Raw genomic sequence first — 20,767 nt, 5'->3', positions numbered from 1 at the left:
TTGTCAGACTTAGAACAGAAATTTAGCAGCTGAGGCTTGTAAGCAGAAGGAAAGGGAAAAACCTTGGTGAAACAAAAAAGCTCACAGGCATTTCTGGTGCTGTCAGTCAGTGTGCCAGAAGCCATCAGACCTTTCAAGGTCCTTCAGGCAAGGGCCAACCATCAGCCTCTGCATCTCTGGCCTGGGAGCTTTCTTCCTGGGTCCACAGAGGGCCCTGCTTGGCAGGCCAGAAATGCTGTGGAATTAACGACGCTTCCTATCCATCCCTCCCAGCAGCCTTCAACTAATGAGTCTCAGGAGTTGACACAGGAAGACTCTAGTTCTCTCTGCCTTCAGGTGGGATCATTCCAAGGCAAGTGTTCTGCACTATTTCCCAGGCACCTTTTGTTGCTGGCTTAGTAGCCCCCACCCCTGCCTCTGCCTCTTTATAAGCTGCCTTCCCTTCCCTGAATTCCTTCCCCAGTCCCTACCCACCACCCGACTGTTTTCCCGTATTTAACAAACAAACTCCTTGCACTCAAATTCTTGTCTCCAGGTGTGATTCTGGGAGAACCCAGAAGCTGCCATTTATCTGTCAGCCTCCTCACTCATTCCCTGGCCGTCACGGGATCTATGCCCCCTGTGTCTCCCCCGCTCAGTCTGATATCTACAACCCTGAGGCCCTCCTGTATGGCAGCTCATACTCACTCTCATGGTTGCTGCTGGGGGTGAAGTGATCCACAAGGTAGCTGAAGAAATCATGGAGCTGCAGAAGAGTCGAAGACTTGGCTTTAGAGATGGGCGCAAAGAGAACCAGGAGGGGTCCGGGTCAGCTGCACCCTCTGGGCACCTGGCCCTTGCTGCCCATGTGCTGGAAGGCAGAGCTCGAGTGACTGGGGCCCACATCCCGCCGCACCTTGACCTGGTCTTGCTGTCCCGCATACTCTATAGACTGGAAGATGCGCCAGGTGCAGTGCCGCCTCATCTCCAGGCGCGCCGTGTAGCGTCGGTACCATCTCTGGATTAGGGCTGCCGCCTTGAAGGCTGTGACACAGATGGAGAAGACAGCCTGTGAGCTGGGACTCCGTGGGCCAGGGCGGAGGTGAAGGGCACCGCTCCTGTTGTCATCTGGGGACAGGATGGTGGGGAAAGCACTACCCATTGCCCCTGGGAGGAAGGATTTGCCTCACCGCTGGCTGGGGGGCTCTCTTCCCCACTCCCTCCCCCACCCCACCTTCATTCTCACCTAGTGGTTATACTAATATCACTGTAGGTTTACTGGAACTCCTACTGTCTGCTGAAAACTCTTATGTGTGAGAGGTGGAAAGGTTGGATTGCCAGGATCATTGAGAGATCTAAACTGGACAGGTTGCAAGCATGAGGCATACTTGAAGGGTGGGATAATACAGGGGTAGAGGGTGGGGAGGACATTTTGACATTCTAACAACAGACTGGATATCAAAAGATCTGGGTTCTAGGCCTGGAAATGCCCTGACCAGCTATGTGGCCTCAGGAGAATTACCTTCCTGGGACTCAGTGTCCTCATCTGAAAAGGGAATGGGCTCCCTATGACTGGGGAAAACAAACAATGGGCAAACACACAAATTACTACCTACAATGTCAGGTGGCAGTAAGTGCTTGCTGGGTTCTATGCTTGCGATCTCACCCCCCTCACCCACTATCAAATCTGCAGGCCGCCTTTGGGCTTCTCTTTTTGCCAGGGCCTGTGCTAGGTGACCGTGTTCCACAGGGTGGCATGAGTAGGTTTACTTCCTCCTAAGAGCTTTAGGACCCACGGTCAAGTCCTACTGCCAGAGAACAGCTGTTCACATAAATAACTAGATTCTTCTTAAGCTCCTGGGCCTGAATGTGCCACTGGTGATGAATGGAGTATTCATGGATAAAGCAGGATTAAAAAGGAAACCCTGCAGGTTAATTCAGGTCAACCTCGTGAACAGTAGACAGATTGATTTAATATATTTAGCTTGCATTAGAGAGCTAGTAGAATTCTGGCTGATTTCCTTACAAGGAAGGTTGATGGTAGAGTGAGAAAAGAGAACCAGGGGGAAACTTAAGCAAAGCTGAATTTGATTTCCTCTGATAAAAAATGTCAAACTGTAGCTACTTCTCAAAGGCCCTTACCAAATGCTAAGGCTGAAGCTCTACCGATTGAATTCTGTAAATCCATGCTCAGAACCGTGAATGAAATGTCTGGAGTAAGAGCTACAGACCCTCCAGGAACTAATGGGAAGCACAGATACGTGGGCCTCGCTCACCCTAAACCTACAGCATTAGAATTTCTACAGGGATCTTCAGGTTTAACCAGCCCCACATGTGGTTCTTACATGCAGTGAAATGTAAGCAATACTGAGGGGTATCGTGGCCACCAAGGTTCTGTGAAAATGTTGTTTGCTAACACGTTGCTTCAACATTTAAAGGCAAAGGCTGCCAACTAGACATACTTCTATCCTCAGTCTTGCTTGACTCCTTAGGGCAGGGAGGACACCCGATGGCTCTTTCTCACTCTTTTTTTCTCCCTCTCAGTCCTGGCAGGGATCTGGGTTAACTGAGATAGGGGCTGAGAAGTGCAGGATAGTCTAAGTCCCTCTGCCCTCTCCTTTCCAACAGCACAATACAACATGCTTGGGCTCCTCTTACTCCAGCTTTGTGTAGACTAGATCTGAGGGTACAAGACACCTACCTGTTAAAACCCCCTATTAACAACAAGGCAACTACATGAAGAGAGACAGAGGTCAAAGGTCACCAAGGCACCAGTGAGTGAATCAAAAGCTGACTTAGAAGTAGAACCTCCTTGGGGCACCTGGGTGGCTTAGTCAGTTAAGCATCTGGATCTTGATCTCAGCTCAGGTCACCATCTCGTGGTTTGTGAGCTAGAGCCCTACATCAGTCCCTGTGCTGAACGTGTGGAGCCTGCTTGGGATCCTCTCTCTCTCCCTCTTTCTCTGCCCCTCCACTGCTCTCTCTCTCTCTCTCTCTTCCCAAATAAATACGTTGACAAAGAAAGAAAGAAAGAAAGAAAGAAAGAAAGAAAGAGAAAGAAAGAAAGAAAGAAAGAAAGAAAGAAAGAAAGAAAGAAAGAAAGGGAAAGAGAACCATCGGGTGTCTGGCTGGCTCAGTCAGTACAGCATGCACAGTACAGCATGCAACTTTTGATCTTGGGGTTGTGAGTTCAAGCCCTACATTGGGTGTAGTGACTACTTTAAAAATAAAATTTTGAAAAAAATTCAAAAAGAAGTAGAGCCTCCAGCTCCAGCTTCCCACAGAATCATGGGCAAACCACCCAACTGGGCCCTCTGCAAATTCCTGACCCACAAAATTATGAGCAGATAAAATGATTGTCTCCAGCCACCAAGTTCTCCGATAGTTTGTTATGCTGCAACAGATAATTGGGACAGGAATCATATAAATGCTTTTCAAAGTTATAAAACAAATTTAAAACAAAATGAAAACAAAATGAAAAAAAAATGAAACAAAAGAAAAAAAAGAAAAAAAATGAAAAAAATAAATACATAAAATAAAACAAAATGAAAAATCAATCTCCAAAGATTAAAAGCAAAAGTTAAACAAGTGAATCTAACCTTATATAAGTTAGAAACACAGAAAGGAGTTACTTCAAATGACTTAAGAATTCAGTAATTTGTATGTCCCTAGTGGATATATATCCAAAGGACAAAATGAACTACAAAGAAATCTTAAGAAATGTTCAGGGGCACCTGGGTGGATCAGTCATTTGAGCATCTGACTTCGGCTCAGCTCATGACCTCATGGTTCACGAGTTCCAGCCCCACACTGGGCCTGCTGCTGTCAGCACAGAGTGGAAGATCCTCTGTCTCCCTCCTCTCTGACCCACCCCTGCTCACACTCTCTCTCAAAAATAGATAAATATTAAAAAAAAGAATTTTTAGTAATCACATTGTTTATACTAGTATTGTTATTATTCGGAAACTATTATTTATACATGGTAGGATAAAGTAAATAATACTATTTTAATGCTGTTAGGGAAAAAAGATTAAAAAAAATTTTTTTAATGTTTATTTTGAGAGAGAGAGGCGGGGGGTGGGGTGAGGAGGGGCAGAGAAAGAGGGAGACACAGAACCTGAAGCAGGCTCCAGGCTCTGGACTCTCAGCACAGAGCCCAATGTGGGGATCAAACTCAGAAACCATGAGATCATGACCTGAGCCGAAGTCGGACTTAGTCAGTCTTAACTGACTGAGCTACCCGGACACCCCATGGACAAAAGATTTTTAATAAAGAGCTATATATAAATAATAACATCAAGGTTGTTAAGTAAAAATACTGTGTTCCTAAATATAAATTAGTCATGCTGGGGTTTTTTCTAAATAATACATATTTCTGTATCTGTTCATTGAAAAATTATAGAAAGATATAGGCCAACTGGAAGCAAGGGGACACCCCACACCCTAAAGAAGAAGTTACTCCAGGGCCAAAAATGTGCAAGATGAGCCTGGGACATATTGCCAAACTAGAAAGTAAGGAAGCCACGAGCTTACAGACGTGCGTCAGCCCATATAAACAAAGTGTTGTCATGATTTCCTTTGCTTTCCTCCTACGTCTTTGGCTGCCTGTCTTCAGTCTCCTTTGCTGACTTATCCTCTTCCACCTGGTGCTTAGGCCCTGGAGTCCTTCATGGCTCTGTCCTAGGCCCAGGTCTCTGATCCATCTTTACTCTCCCTCTAGGCTACTTCAGAGACCCCCATGGCCTCAACCACCATGCAACACTCTGATGTTTTCCAATGTTTATCTCTCCAGCCCAACCTCACCTCCAAAATCCAGATGTGAATACGCAGCTGCCTACTCAGTCCTTCCACCTGCATATCTCACGGCCACCTCAACCCCAGCATAAACTCACCATCTTCTCTCTAGTCAAAGTTGCTTCTCCTCCCACTATCTTTACGTCAGGAATTGGCATTATTGACTGCCCGGTTTTGCTGGCCGGAAAACTGGAAGTCATTTTTGATCCACCCTTCTCCCTCACTCCATACATCTACTCAGTTGGGCCCTGTCAGTTCCACCTCCTAACTATTGTTAGAATTCACCTTCTCTCCATCTCTGCTGCCAATAACTCGGGACTAAGGCAGCAGCATCTCTTGCTTAGATGACTTTAGTAGCTTTCAGACTGTTCCTTCTTCTACTTTTACTCTCTCCCTTCCTTCTTCACAGAAGCCAGAGGTCTTTTGATACATAAATCTTAATATGAACTCCGTATTTTGAATTCATCAATGGTTCTTCATGCCCTTAAGATAAGATTTAAAATCCTATAGACCCTGAGTGATCTGGGCTTTGCCTACCTCGGCAGCCTCATGTTATGCTGTTCTCCATCTTGTTCACTTCAGACAATTCAGTTCCTCAAACATGCCTCACTTCTTTCTAGCTCATGATCTTTGTACATACTGAACCCTCTACCTGAAATGCTCTTTCATCTACTTTTTGCCCAACTTTATTTCAGTCACTTGTACATGTATAATTTGGGATAAACCCTTGTGGACAACACTCATTGCTTCAGGTCAAATATAGTTCACCAACTCCTAAGATATTCAGCTGACATTCTGGTGATCTTGTCACAAGGAGGAGAAGCTGATTTTCAAGGGTTGCCTGAGGAGAAATAAAATGGTTTCCTTATTCTATTCTGAGAAACCCCTCCCCATGCAATGTAGATTTGGGGATACTCACAGCTAGTTTGGAAGGTGGGAAACACATACCTTTCTCTGCATTCTGGAAAGCAAAATGATGTTGGGTTGAGGTACCACTTCCCATAGTGTATGTACAAGGTTTCTGCAGGACACAGACAGCAGGTCTGAGGGAGCAATTGTTTGCTGACAAAAGGAAGAGGGAGTCTGAAATAAGGGAATTCAGGCAGAGTATTAGTTCAGATAGACCAAGTAATCTACGGACCTCATCTCCCACATCATAAAAAATGTGGGACTATCATATGACAGCACCCTCCCCACCTCGGTGATGTCGGTGCATGAGATGTTCCCCCCTGCAAATTCCCTCCATGTGTCATCTCACATCTCTCCCATGTTCCCAGCCTTTCTACTAGCTTTTTCCTTTTCAATTTAGAAGCGTACTGACGTCTCTTTTCTTATAATCTCAAAGCACTTCACCACCACAACCACCGCCACCATCATTATCATCATTATCATTATCCTTTGACTCCTATATCCCTCTAGCTATAAGCCAGCCTCCCTTTTCTTCTCATTCATATTTCTCTTAAGTAGACTACATATTTTCTGCCTAATCCCTCTTAAAACCAGTTTTTACATCTTCTCTATTGATCAAAACTTTTCATGCTGGTGTCTCTAATGCCTTTGTCTTTTTAGTCCTTACTTTGCCCAAATAGCAAAGCCATGTGCCTCCACAAGTCCCACCTTGATCAAAATTCTACTCCTTGAGTTTCCACGATGCCAGATTCCCTCGCGTTTGCTCCTTCCTCTCTGACTACTCTTCCTCCTTCTTGAGCTGACTTTCCACTGTCAATCCTTTAAATATCAATTTTTATTTGTATTCTAGTCTCAAACGTCAGGTCTTCTCACTTGGAACATACTTCCTGGATGATTGAATGAATATTCACACATTCAACTATTACCTTCTACTGCTCAAATCTATATCTCCATCACGGATCATGCATATACCTCAGCCCCATATACTCAGCTTCCAGCTAACCTTTCACTGGGGTGCCTCAGACTCCATGTACCACAAACAGAACTCATCTTCCCAAAAGCCTACTCCTCAAGCCTCATCTCTCTTCTCTGCTTTCCTCAAACTGCTCTTTGACCACCATGACCTATGTGTTTTTGTTCTGACCTGGAATGTTCTTCCTCTCCCATTCCTCTTGGCTAACTTGGCTAACTTTACTCATTCCTTAAGGCTCACTTTGGGCATCACTTTAGGGAAGCCAGTTTGACAGGCCCCTCCTGTGAGTTCTTGAATAACCTATTCACATCTCCATTACTGCGGTAAGATATTATACTTCCCTATTTTGTGTCTCTCTACCATCAAACTACCAGTTGCTTGAGAGCAAAGGCTGTGTGTGAGCAAATTCATCATTATATATCTAGAAATTAGCGTGGGCTTGGCATGTGGCAGAGATTCAATAGATATTAATTGAATAAATTTATTTATTTTTACCGTTTATTTATTTATTAGCACATTCATTTTTACACAATAAAGATCAATCTTTTCCTAGCTCTTCTTCAGGAAGCAATCTGAGATGTACTGACTTAATGTTGAGAGTGGATTCCACTTTTTTTTTTTTTTACTGTTTATTTTTGAGAGAGATAGAATGAGTGGGAGAGAGGCAGAGAGAGAGGGACATAGAGAATCCCACACAGGCTCTACACTACCAGCTCAGAGCCTGACACAGGGCTCAAACTCACAAACCATGAGATGATGACCTGAGCCAAAGTCAGACGCTTAACTGACTGAGCCACCCAGGTGCCTATGGATTCCATTTCTATATTTTTCCCCCTAACCTCACATCTACCCTACTCTACTTCCTCTATTTTTAAAGGTTATTGTCTTGGGGATTGTCAAAAAGTTGTTATCTTTTCCCTTGCAAATCAAAGAAAAGTCTCACCTTGCTTGTGTTGGTTAGCTTACTTTGACTAAATGATCAAAGACAAAAAGACTATGATCTCTTTTGTGTGTGTGTGCAAAATGATTCCCAGATGTAAGAGATACCATAAAACCAGAACCTGAGTATGGGTCAAACTGAATAGCCATCATGACCAAATCAACCCAACTTTCTCCAGATAACTTGCACAGTTTTAGAGCTAAAAGGGGTAACAGTAATGACTGAGTCCACCAGTGACTCACTTACAACTTGTTTTGATCATTGGTAACTTGCCTGTAGAGCCATGTTGTGTCCTAAAGTGTTTCTGTTTTGGAAGCATACAGGTGCAGGTGAGAATTTCAGATCAGCTTCTCACTAGACCTTGGTCGCTTAACCTCTCATAGACTCAGTTTTCTCCTCTGTATATATGAGAGTAATAAATAATGTATTTAAAGTGTTCTCAGTATATGGTAGAATCTCAATACATGTTGATAGATTGGATCTGATATATTTATTTTACAATATCAAAAACCAAAAACATGCCCCTGGCTCAGATTTAGGAAGCAGAAAAAGACATACTATCTCAATACAGCATTGTTATAAACTGTATGTGTCCCCCATAAATTCACAAATTGACTTTCTAACTCCCAGTGTGATGTTATTTGGAGGTGGAGCTTTTGGGAGGTTATTAGGTTTAGGTGAGGTCATGAGGGTGGTAACCACATGATGGGATTAGTGTCCTTATAAAAAAAAACAAGAGGAAGAAAGATTAGATCGATCTGTGTGTGTGTGTGTGTGTGTGTGTGTGTGTGTGTGTCATGTGAGAAAGGTGGTGGCCATCTGCAAGCCAAGAAGAGAGCACACAACACAAATCAAATCTGCTGGCATCTTGATCCTGGACTACTGAGCCTCCAGAACTGTGATAAATAAATGTATGTTGTTTAAGCCACTCACCTGTGGTATTTTGTTCCAGCACCCCTAGCTGACCAAGACAAGCAGAAACCAATAGGATGGATACTGATTATTTCTGGGTCAAAGATGGTTATTATTAAATTATTCCTCTTTTGCCCTTCAGGCACCTTGTTTCTTATGAGTTTATAGATCCAAAAATGGTGGCAGAATAAGACAACTTTGTCTATCACCTACCCTATAAAAAAAAGCCATTGAGATAGAAGTATGATGTTGCCATGGAGTGAGAGAGGAATAACTATCAGGGACCAATAAACTATTCGAAATAACCTGCAGGGATGAAAGAAATGAAGGCTCTCCTCAGGCAGCACATCCAGTTATAATTAATTCTGGTCATCAAGGACAAAAAGGATGTGCCTTCATATATCGTGGAAGGGGACAGGGAGTACCCAGATATCAGGACGGGACTCCGTGATCTCATCTGTTTCTTGTCTGTGAATTGGTGGTAGTAACTCCATTACACGGTTATGACAAGGGGAAGATGAGGTTTTATGTGAAGAGAACTTTGCAAATGTTTGTCATTGCCATTAAAAACCATAGATGAGGAACCTTTTTAAATGACACTCTCAGAATCTCTTAAAATATCTCTCTCCCCAAAATAATAAGCACCTTAAATATTTTATCAGCACAGAATTAGCAAAATACATCATGGGACATTAAAAGGGAAATGGAATAGCATTCAGCCATGACAAAGAACACAGCAAATCAGTATGTAATGGCATGAAAATATCCCCAAGATACATCAATGCATGAAGAAAAGCAAATTGCAGAGTAGCATGCCTAATATGATCTCATCTATATAAAAAAAGTATCAGTAAGTATACAATCAAATAGCATACACCAAATTGTTAATAGTGATTATCTCTGCAGAATGGGCTTGTGTGATAAACTTTCATTTTTAACTTACTCTATTATAACTTTGATAATTAAAAATCAAGAAATCATATTTTTCAAAAAAATGTCCATATAAGAAAGAAATTAAAAAGTGGTTCTGACTAAATAGGTATTACCTATGGCTGTCTTAAGAGAAGAAACTGATATCATTTACAGACCTGTAAAGGACATTCTAAAAGTAAGGAGTAGAAAGGAGAACTAAAATAATTCTCAAGGGAAAAAAGGAAAGCTTCGTAAAACCAAACATGAAAAATGAGCTTGATGTAGACTCAGACTGTTGAACTGACACCTTTTGGTAATGACTAATTACTTTTCCTGCTGGTGATCACTCCGGTGAGCCATCTTCTCAGGTAAATAGCACATGTACATCATATGGGTGAGACCCCTGTCCTTCTAGGATTTGCCTTAGCACCATCCATATTTGACATTATCATTTAAAAAAAAAAATGTTGGTAATTGTTTATCTTCCCCCAAATGAACCTCAAAATACACATAGCAAATACCCTCCCTGGGTGAGTTGATAATAGGGGCTTTCTCTTACCTCTATCCTCAAATCAAACCTGTATTATTTCCCGTGTAAGAACACACATTTGTTGCCCTCCTTTCTGTGCTTTAGGTGAGAAAGAAAGCTCTTACCTTCTTTGGTATTCTTTACTACAACACACAAGGAGGCAGAAACCTCTTTAACACACAGGTGTGACCCCCCATCCTGTCTTCTGAGTTGGCTGAGGGATCCCTGGCTGATGTAGTTTCTTCCAGGCCTGTAAGTGTGATAAGGCCCACGCCCAGCCTGGCATACGTTGTCCCAGAAAGGCAGCGGTGACATCCACAGCCGTGGCCAAGCCTTCAGGGCTCCCCACCTCACATCAGTAGGCACCTCTTGACCTCCATCAGATCAGGCCTGTGAGGAGGATGTGAAGGGAGAGATGGCATAGTCAGGGTGACTCCCTCACACGTAGGCCCCACTCCTGAAGACAGTCTCTCCTCTGCTCTCTCCCGCCCTGGCCCCACGTCTAAGCCTTCTTACTCCCCTGGATTAGGAGGCTGTGTTTCTCAAGCCGCATCTGCGTAGCCTGAGCTCCTTAACCCAGAAACAGAGGAGTTCTGACAGCACGGGGCCTGGGGCTCAGAGCAGGTCTGGCACACAGGGGTCTCTGCTGTCCCACGGGAGTCCCACAGGAGACTAGGCACTCTTTCTCATGGCTGGCTTTCCTCTGTTCACAAAACATGATAGAAACACCTTGCCTTTTCCTGTTTACTTCTCCTACTCTTGCTGACTTTCCTTAGGATATAACATAAACTATTAATATACTGAAATATTAATCACTATTCCCAGGCAATTTACGTTTTCAGTTAATCTAAGATGCTTATGTGTATGCTGGTAGGTACTAACTATGCCATTGGAATCTGCAAAGAAATTTACATTTTGTTTATCTGCATCCATTTTGTAGGTCAAGCTTGTTGTTATGCTATTCAAATCCTCTTTATCCTTATGGATTCTTCCCGATCTGCTCATCTTTGAAAAAAATGTTTCGAAGATTTCTGTGATAAGTACAGAGTTAGCAATTTATCCTTGTATTTCTGAATCTTTGCATTATAGTTTTTGTAGCTCTGTAGTAAAATATATATTGAATCATATAAAATTGCCATTATATATTTATATAATTATAATACATGAAGGCATATGGATGTTTTATTTTCTTGCTATAGGGTGGTTTATCAAAATAAAATATCACTCTGCCAAAATCCATTTTGGCTTGAATTCTCTTTTGTCTGATACTGGTATTTTCACATTGACTCACTTTTGTTAGCGATTGACTGCTAACATTTTTTCCCCCCAAATTCGCTAAAAGTCAAAAGACTGATAAAATCCTAGGGGTGCCTGAGTGGCTTATTCAGTTAAGTGTCTGGCTCTTGATTTTGGCTCTGATCATGATCCCACAGTTCATAGGATGGAGCCCTGCACTGGGCTCTGTGCTGACAGCACGGAGCCTGCTTGGGATTCTCTCTCTCCCTCTCTGCCCCTCCCCCACTATCTCTCTCTCTCTCAAAATAAATAATTTAAAAAATAAAGGTAAAATTAAAAAAACTTTAAAAAAGATTGATAAAATCCTGTATTATTGACAGTATGAGAAAAGGAGCCTCTCCATACACTGCTGATGGGAATGTAAATTCACTTTGTTGTAGTTAAGCTAGATTGAATTTTAATTGTGATTTATTAAAGTATGAATTTAAATAATTTATTTTTAGCTGAAAATAGTACATTCTTTTAAAAATATTTTTTGGGGCGCCTGGGTGGCTCAGTCGGTTGAGTGTCCGACTTCGGCTCAGGTCACGATCTTGCGGTCCATGAGTTCAAGCCCTGCGTCAGGCTCTGGGCTGATGGCTCGGAGCCTGGAGCCTGCTTCTGGTTCTGTGTCTCCCTCTCTCTCTGCCCCTCCCCCGTTCATGCTCTGTCTCTCTCTGTCTCAAAAATAAATAAATGTTAAAAAAAAAAATTAAAAAAAATATTTTTTATCTGAATACCGTTGACGAGCAATGTTAAATTAGTTTTAGGTGTGCAACATAGTGATTCAACTTCTCTATACGTTGTGCTCACCACAAGTGCTGCTACCATCTGTCCCCATACAACACTATTACAATACCGTTGACTATATTCCCTATATTGTGCCTCCTCCTTTCATGACTCATTCATTCCATAACTAGAAACCTGCATCTCTTACTCCCGTTTACCCATTTTGCCCATCTTCCACACCTTTCCTCTCTGGCAACCATCAGTTTGTTCTCAATATTTATAGTCTGATTCTGATTTTTGTTTATTTGTTTTGTTTTTTATATATGATGGAAATCATATGGTATTTGTCTTTCTCAATATGACTTATTCCACTTAGTCCAATACCTTTGGTTCATCTATGTTGTTTCAAATGGCACAATCTCATTCTTTTTTTATGGCTCTGTAATATTCTGTCATATATATATATATGTGTGTGTGTGTGTGTGTATACACATATATGTATATATATATGTGTGTGTGTATATATATATATACACATATATGTATATATATATGTGTGTGTGTGTGTGTGTATGTATATATATATATATATATATATATATATATATATACACACTTATCTTCCTTGCCCATTCGTCTATCCATAGACACTTAGGTTGCTCCCACATCTTGTTTATTGTCAATAATATTGCAATAAATATAGGGGTAAATATATCTTTACAAATTAGTGTTTTCATTTTCTTTTGGGTAAATACCCAACAGTGGAATTATTGGATTATATGGTATTTCTATTTTTTTATTTTTTTAGGGACCTCCACAATGTTTTCCACCGTGGCTGTACCAATTTACATTCCCAACAACAGGGTACAGGGGCTCCTTTTTCTCTACATTCTCACCAATGCTTGTTATTTCTTCTTTTTGATTTTAGACATTCTGATAGATGTGAGGTCATGTCTCATTATGGTTTTGATTTGCAGTTCTCTGATTATTAGTGATGCTGAGCATCATTTCATGTGTCTGTTGCCCATCTGGATGTCCTTTTTGGAAAAATGTCTATTCAGGTCTTCTGCCCATTTTTTTTTAATGGGGGGGGGGTGGGGAGGAGAGTAAATGCAAGTGGGGGATGGGGCAGAGGTAGAGAGAGAATCTCAAGTAGGGTCCACACCCATCATGGAGCTGGCCACAGGGCTCAATCCCACAATGGTGAGATCATGACCTGAGCCAAAATCAAGAGTCAGACGCTTAACTGAGCTACCTAGGTCCCCCAGGTCTTCTGCCCATTTTTTAATTGGATTGTTTTTTTGGTGTTGAGTTGTATAAGTTATTTTTATATTTTGGATGTTAACCCCTTATCAGATATATCATTTGAAAATATCTTCTCCTATTCAGTGAGTTGTTTTTTTGTTTTGTTGATCGTTTCCTTTGCTGTGCAGATTTTTATTTTGATGTGGTCCCGATAATTTATTTTTTGTTTTTGTTTCCCTTGCTTTGAGAGAGAGATCTAGAGAAAAAAAGTTGCTATGGCCGATGTCAAAGCAGTTACTGCCAACGTTGTCTTCCAGGATCTTTATAGTTTCAGGTCTCACATTAAGGTCTTTAAATCCATTTCGAATTTATTTTTGTGTATGGTGTAAAAAAAGTGGGCCAGTTTCATTCTTTTGCATGTAGCTGTCCAGTTTTCCCAGCACCATTTATGGAAGAGAATGTCTTTTCCCTGTAAGTATATTCTTTTTTTTTTTTTAAGTTTTACTATTTTGAGAGAGAAAGAGACAGTGTGAGCAAGGGAGGGGTAGAGAGAGAGGGAGAGAGAGAGAATTCCAAGCAGACTCTGCACTGTCAGCACAAAGCTTGACACGGGGCTTAAACCCATGAAACCGTGAGATCATGACCTGAGCCGAAACTGAGTCAGACACTTCTGAGTCACCCAGGCGCCCCACCCATTAGTATATTAGTATATTCTTACCTCCTTTGTCATAGATTAATTGACCAAATAAGTGTGTATCTATTTCTGGGCTCTCTATTCTGTGCCATTGATCTATGTGTCTATTTTTGTGCCAGCACCATACTGTTTTGTTAACTGCAGGTTTGTAGTACATCTTGAAATCTGCAATTGTGATACCTCCAGCTTTGTTCTTCTTTCTCAAGATCACTGTGGCTGTTTGGGGTCTTCTGTGATTCTATAAAAATTCTAGTATTATTTGTTCTAGTTCTGTGAAAAATGCTGTTTTCAATTCATTTACAAATGAATATGTAATGAAATGCTGTTTTCAATTCATTACAAATGTAATATGTAAACCCTTTGATCCAGAAATTCCACTTTTAAGTATTCTATAGAAATATACACCCACACACCTGTTGGGATGAGCACTGGGTGTTGTATGGAAACCAATTTGACAATAAATTTCATATTAAAACAAATACACCCACATAAAGTATATAAGGACTTTCATTACCATATTGTTTATGATCATGAAAAACTGGAAACTGGAAAAACTGGAAATTTATGGAAAATCCATAAATTGAAGAATGGGTAAACAAGTTTTTGTATATTCTTTTTTTTTTCAACTTTTTTTTTTTTTTTTTTTTTTGGGGGACAGAGAGAGACAGAGCATGAACGGGGGAGGGGCAGAGAGAGAGGGAGACACAGAATCGGAAACAGGCTCCAGGCTCCGAGCCATCAGCCCAGAGCCTGACGTGGGGCTGGAACTCACGGACCACGAGACCGTGACCTGGCTGAAGTCGGACGCTTAACCGACTGAGCCACCCAGGCGCCCCAAGTTTTTGTATATTCTTACAGGGGAATCCTATGTAGTCATTTAAAAAAATATAGCTCAGTATCCTCTGTCATGAAAAGATGTTCATATGTTTTGTTATGTGAACATGGCAAGTTGCTGAAATATATCATCTAACCTCATTTTGAAAAAAAATTTGTTTTGTGAATCATGTTTTCTAGTTTCTGGATTGACTTTGACATCTTGGGACCTTGCTGTCCCAAGCAAGGCAATGCCCTTCCCAGGGTCAGCTGATTCTGGCCTATGGCAAAGGACTGTGAACTAGCTTTTCATATGCAGTCCACCCATAACAGAGTCCACATTCCCCAACCATGGCCTTTAAGAGATTTTACACCCAGGAACACTATTCCCCTGCTCTCAATACCCAGAGCCACTACCCAGACAACTTAGGGTAGTTCCTATACCCTAGAGCTGATGAAATTATTCAAAATGGCCAATCCTAGACCTGTCTAACCTGCTCACCCTGTGTGAACACACATTCCTTCCCTCAAAACCCACAAAAAGGCTCTTACTTACACAGTTTCTCCATTCTCTCTACCTGTGACCAATCTTGGTATTCTTTCCTGTGGCCCTGTAGGCACCTGCTGTGTCCTCTTCTTCTTGGGAACTGTAAGTAACATACTATCTAGTAGCAAATCATCCCCTGATCTGTTAGCCTCACCAGATATGAATAAAATCTACATTTAAAAATATATATGCATTGGGGTGCCTGGGTGGTTCAATCAGTTAAGCCACAGAGTCTTGATTTCAGCCCAGGTCATGATCTCACAGTTCATGAGTTCAAGCCCTGCATCAGGCTCTGCACTCACAGTGCAGAGCCTGATTGGGGTTCTTTCTGTCCCTCTCTCTCTGCCTCTCCCCCGCTCATGCTCTCTCAAAAACAAATAAACATTAAAAAAATTAAAATTAAAACTATATATACATTGAGATTGTGATCAAGATGGCAGAGCAACATGGGAATCTTCAGCTTGTCTCGTCCCTAAAACGCAACTAGATTAGCACCAAACCATTTTGCACACCTCAGAAATTGATCTGAGGATTAACACAACAATCTGCATAACTTGAGCCACAGAACTCAGAAGGCACATGGTGTGGAGAGGTGAACAGGGAAAGAGAAAAACCGTGGAGGGTAGGGGGCTATTTCCGCAGAGAAAGGACAGAGAAAGGGGGAGAGTGCGCTCATCAAGAGAGTGCAGGGAAACACTCCCCCAAAAGTTGCTGGAGAGAAAGAGAAAGTGAAAACACTTTCAGGGAACTGAACAAGAAATCTGTTCCCCCAAAACACTGATGGGAAGAAAGGAGAGGGTTTCAATACCACCAGGATTCTATAAACAGTGGAGCACAGAGTCTGAAGTTCCGGAGCCCAGTGCCTGGCAGTGCTCTGATGAGAAAGGAGGGTGAATCCCCAGGAGCAGGCAGCAGGTTCTGATGGGTCCATGTGCCACACAGGGAGATACGGTTCCCCTGCTTGGAGTGCATTTGGTGCAGGTCATATGGCCTCCCCACGGGCAAAAGTCCGAGTGGACCCCAGAGCGCAGCCACATTTGCTGGTATTAGGACAAAGACACCAGAGGGTGGTGAAACTTAGTGCTGGCTGTGTGTTGTGATTTGCCATAATCTCTGAATCTCTGCTGCTGTGCTATCACATGAACATTTTCTGGGGCAAGCCAGCACCAGGCCATTGCTCAGTGAGATCCTCCCCCAGAGTTGGTGTGGGTCCAAGCCACATTGGTCTCTGAAGTATGGGGATTTGAAACACAACCCCATCTGAGATGCAACTCTGGAGGGAGGTGTTGCCTGGCAGGTGACAGCTTGTACCTGGAAAAGACAGAGGCGGGGAGTGGACGGAGGCCTGAGACAAATGAGGAGTGCTTGACTGCAGGTTGGTGACAGCACAAAGTTCCTGTGCCAGAGACTAGGGAGTTGGATGAGGCCATTTCCACCTCTCATGTTCATGTGTGCTACACTGATCCACCCCAGTAAGCTAAGAAGAGCCCCCTAGTGGAGAATGGAGCCATTACACCAAGCCCTGCCCAACTGCGCCCTCCAAGCACATCCCCTATAAGACCAGCACAAGTCCCTCCACCTGCTTAGTGTACAGACTCTCGAGTGCTTCATAGTTTCAATTATGGGGGAAACTGGATATAACTTCATTTGGGTTTTATTGTTTGCTGGTTCATTTATTAGTTCATTTTTTTTTTTTGCTTCTCTTTTTGTTTAAATTGAAAAGATAAAGTTATTAATAGTAGAAAAAAATAAGGTCATATTTGTTCTATCTAACACTGAAATAATTCTGTTGCACTTTCACCATGTAACAGGATGCTAAGTGAGATTTTTCCCATCTCACTTTTGGCTAGGTTCCTTAGACAACAGGTACCAACTACTCCTAAGGTCCAAGGTGGTGGTATGGTGAAAATACACATATTTGATTTTGTCCCAGGTTCCTGACACAGAGCTTCAAAAACCCTTGGATTTCCTAAGTCTCTGTTTGTCATGCAAGTCCCTTTGGACCATAGCAGAGTTTATACTAGCAAATTTTCTCATGGGGGTGGGAGGGGGGCTGGGCAGTGCAGCTAGATAGCTTCACGACAGAAAGTCTGGCTGCCAGAGAAACGAACCCCATGACTGGAAGTTAGAATTTTCAGTCCCACTCTCCACAACCTGTAGGGAGGAGAAGGGGACTAGAGATTAAGTTCAATGATGTGGCCAATGAGCTACTCCAGCATGCCTATGGAAAAAAACAAAAAACAAAAACCTTAGATAATAACTCTCAACAGTGAGGCTTGGAGATCTTACCAGTTAATGAACATACTGATATGCTGGGTAAGTGGCATGCCTGGAGAGGGCATGGAAGCTCTGGGCTCAGGACTCCTCCAGACTCTGCCATCCTAAGTATCAGTCTATTTGACTGTTCATTTGTATCCTAATAAAACTGTCACTGTAAATAAAATAAAATAAAGTAAAAAGTAAATTAAAACAAAAAAGTAATAAAAAATAAATTACAAAAACAAATAAAATAAATTTAAAAATTATACATATATATGTATGTAATTATACATCTATGTATAATTTTTAATTTATTTTATTTCTATTTTATTATATATTTTATATAATATACTCATATATTATATATTAATGTTTATATTTATTATATATTTATAAATTTTATAAATATTTATATATTATATATTTATAAATAGTATAGATTTATATTTATATTATAATATTTATATATTATATATTTTATATATTATATATATTTTTTATTATATATAGAGAGAGAGAGTGAGGGAGAGAGACAGAGAACAGAGAGGGAGATAGGGAGAGTTATCTCTAGGGAATGCTACTGAGAAGAGCGCAATCTATAACTGGGGAAGACAGGTACAGGATTATACTTTGTACTGTTTGATTAATTTTTATAGGAGGTATATGTTACTCGTATACTTAAAATATTTTCAAAATCAACTCTCTCCACCTCCTATGCAACCACTGCAGGCCAAGCCATGTCAATTTTCTAAAAACACTTTTTATTAAAATGTTTTTCAGCATTTTAAAAAATTTATTGTGACAAGAACACTTAATATGAGCTCAACCCTCTTAACAAATTTTTAGGTGTAAAATACAGTATCATTAAGTTACCATAATATAGTATATAGGCACAATGGTGTACATTGGGTCTCTAGAACTTACTCAAATTGCAGAACTTCCCCCTAGCCTTGGCTTCTTTGAGTCTATTTTTTTAATCTATCTATCTATCTATCTATCTATCTATCTATCTATCTATCTAATCTATGTATCTATCATCTAACATCTTTATTTTTTTAATTTAAATCTAAACTAGTTAACATATAATGTAATAATGATTTCAGAAATAGAACTTAGTGATTCGTCACTTACACATAACACCAAGTGCTCATCCCAACAAGTGTCTTCCTTAATGCCCATCACCCATTTAGCACATCACCCATCCAACACCCCGCCAGCAACCCTGTTTGTTCTCCGTATTTAAGTGTCTCTTATGGTTTGTCTCCCTCTCTATTTTTATATTATTTTTGCTTCCCTTCCCCTATGTTCATCTGTTTTGTTTCTTAAATTCCACATGTGAGTGAAATCATGATATTTCTCTTTCTCTGAGTGACTTATTTAGCTTAGCATAATACTCTATTCCATCCATGTTGTTGCAAATGGCAAGATTTCATTCTTTTTGATGGCCAAGTAATATTCCATTGTATATGTATACCACATCTTCTTTATCCATTCATCTGTCGATGGACATTTGGGCTCTTTCCATACCTTAGCTACTGTCAATAGTGCTGCTGTAAACATTGGAGTTCATGTGCCCCTTTGAATCAGCATTTTTGTATCCTTTGGATAAATACCCAGTGGTGCAATTGCTGGATTATAGGGTAGTTCTATTTTTAATTGTTTGAGGAACCTCCATATTGTTTTCCAGATGGCTGCACCAGTTTGCATTCCCACCAGCAGTGCAAAAGTGTTCCTCTTTCTCTGCATCCACGCCAACATCTGTCATTGCCTGAGTTGTTAATGTTAGCCATTCTGATAGGTGTGAGGTGGTATCTCACTGCGGTTTTCATTTGTATTTCCCTGATGATGAGTGATGTTGAGCATCTTTTTATGTGTCTGTTAGCCATCTGGATGTCTTCTTTGGAAAAGTGTCTATTCATGTTTTTTGCCCATTTCTTCACTGGATTATTTGGGGATTTTTGGTGTTGAGTTTGCTAAGTTCTTTATAGATTTTGGATACTATCCCTTTATCTGATATGTCATTTGTAAATATCTTCTCCCATTCTGTCATTGCCTTTCAGTTTTGTTGTTTCCTTTACGGTGCGGAAGCTTTTTATCTTGATGAGGTTCCAACAGTTCATCTTTGCTTTTGTTTCCCTTGACTCTGGAGACATGTCAAGTAAGAAGTTGCTGTGACTGAGGTCAAAGAGGTTGTTGCCTGTTTTCTCCTCTAGGAGATTGTTAATTCTTTCAAGGAACCAGCTCCTGGTTTCATTGATCTGTTCTGTTCTGTTTGTTTGTTTGTTGTTTTAAATATCATTGATTTCTGCTCTAATCTTTATTATTTCCCTTCTGCTGGTTTTGGGCTTTATTTGATGTTATTTTTCCAGCTCTTCTAGGTGTAAGGTTAGGTTGTGTATTTAAGGCCTCTCTTCCTTCTTTAGGAAAGCCTGGATTGCTATATACTTCCCTCTTATGACTGCCTTGCTGCATCCCAGAGGTTTTGGGATGTCGTGTTTTCATTTTCATTGCCTTCCATGTACTTTTTTAATTTCCTCTTTAATTTCTTGGTTAACCCAATCATTCTTTAGTAGGGTGTTCTTATCTCCAAGTATTCATGGTCTTTCCAAACTTTTTCTTGTGGTTGATTTTGAGTTTCATAGCATTGTGGTCTGAAAATATGCTAAGTATGATCTCAATCTTTTTGTACTTGTTGAGGGCTGATTTGTGACCCAGTATGTGATCTATTCTGGAAAATGTTCCATGTGCACTCAAGAAGAATGTGTATTCTGCTGCTGTAGGATGAAATGTTCTGAATGTATCTGTTAAGTCCATCTGGTCCAGTGTGTCATTCAAAGCCACTGTTTCCTTGCTGATTTTATGCTTAGATATTCTGTCCATTGCTGTTAGTGGGGCATTGAAATCCCCCACTATTGTGGTATTATTATCAATGACTTTCTTTATGTTTGTGATTAGTTGATTTATATATTTGGGCATTTCCACATTGGGGGCATAAATACTTACAATTGTTAGATCTTCTTGGTGGATAGACCCCCTTAATTATGATATAATGCCCTTCTTCATCATTTGTTACAGTATTTATTTTAAAATCTAGTTTGTCTGATATAAATATGGCTGCTCCAGCTTTCTTTTGACAACCATTAACATGATAGATCATTCTCTATTACCTTACTTTCAACCTGCAGGAGTGTTTAGGTCTAAAATGGGTCTCTTGTAAACAGTATATCCGTTCTGATACACTATGTCTTTTGATTGGA

General features: G+C 40.8%; 2 protein-coding genes across 5 annotated transcripts in view; both read right to left on the bottom strand.

The window, feature by feature from the left end:
- PPEF2 (protein phosphatase with EF-hand domain 2) overlaps positions 1-9,327 on the bottom strand; it is a 32,377-nt gene extending 23,050 nt beyond the window's left edge. For 2 of the 4 annotated variants that reach the window (XM_042984368.1, XM_042984371.1), the window contains exons 1-3: positions 5,722-7,311; positions 896-1,023; positions 688-745 (exon numbers count right to left, since the gene is read on the bottom strand). In XM_042984368.1, coding sequence (XP_042840302.1) covers positions 688-745; positions 896-1,023; positions 5,722-5,776 — 241 coding nt within the window. In that variant the 5' untranslated portion in view covers positions 5,777-7,311. Of the gene's footprint in view, positions 1-687; positions 746-895; positions 1,024-5,721; positions 7,312-8,528 lie in introns of those variants that run through there. The other 2 variants (XM_042984369.1, XM_042984370.1) reach the window with 2 other exon arrangements.
- A 7,680-nt stretch (positions 9,328-17,007) lies between these two features.
- Positions 17,008-20,767, bottom strand: part of NAAA (N-acylethanolamine acid amidase) — a 30,209-nt gene continuing 26,449 nt past the window's right edge. The window contains exon 10 of the mRNA XM_042984367.1: positions 17,008-17,472. Coding sequence (XP_042840301.1) covers positions 17,439-17,472 — 34 coding nt within the window. The 3' untranslated portion in view covers positions 17,008-17,438. The remainder of the gene's footprint in view (positions 17,473-20,767) is intronic.

This window comes from Panthera tigris, chromosome B1 (genome assembly GCF_018350195.1).
Source record: "Panthera tigris isolate Pti1 chromosome B1, P.tigris_Pti1_mat1.1, whole genome shotgun sequence".
Taxonomy (NCBI): Eukaryota; Metazoa; Chordata; class Mammalia; order Carnivora; family Felidae; genus Panthera; species Panthera tigris.
This window is presented reverse-complemented; position numbering and strand designations above follow the sequence as displayed.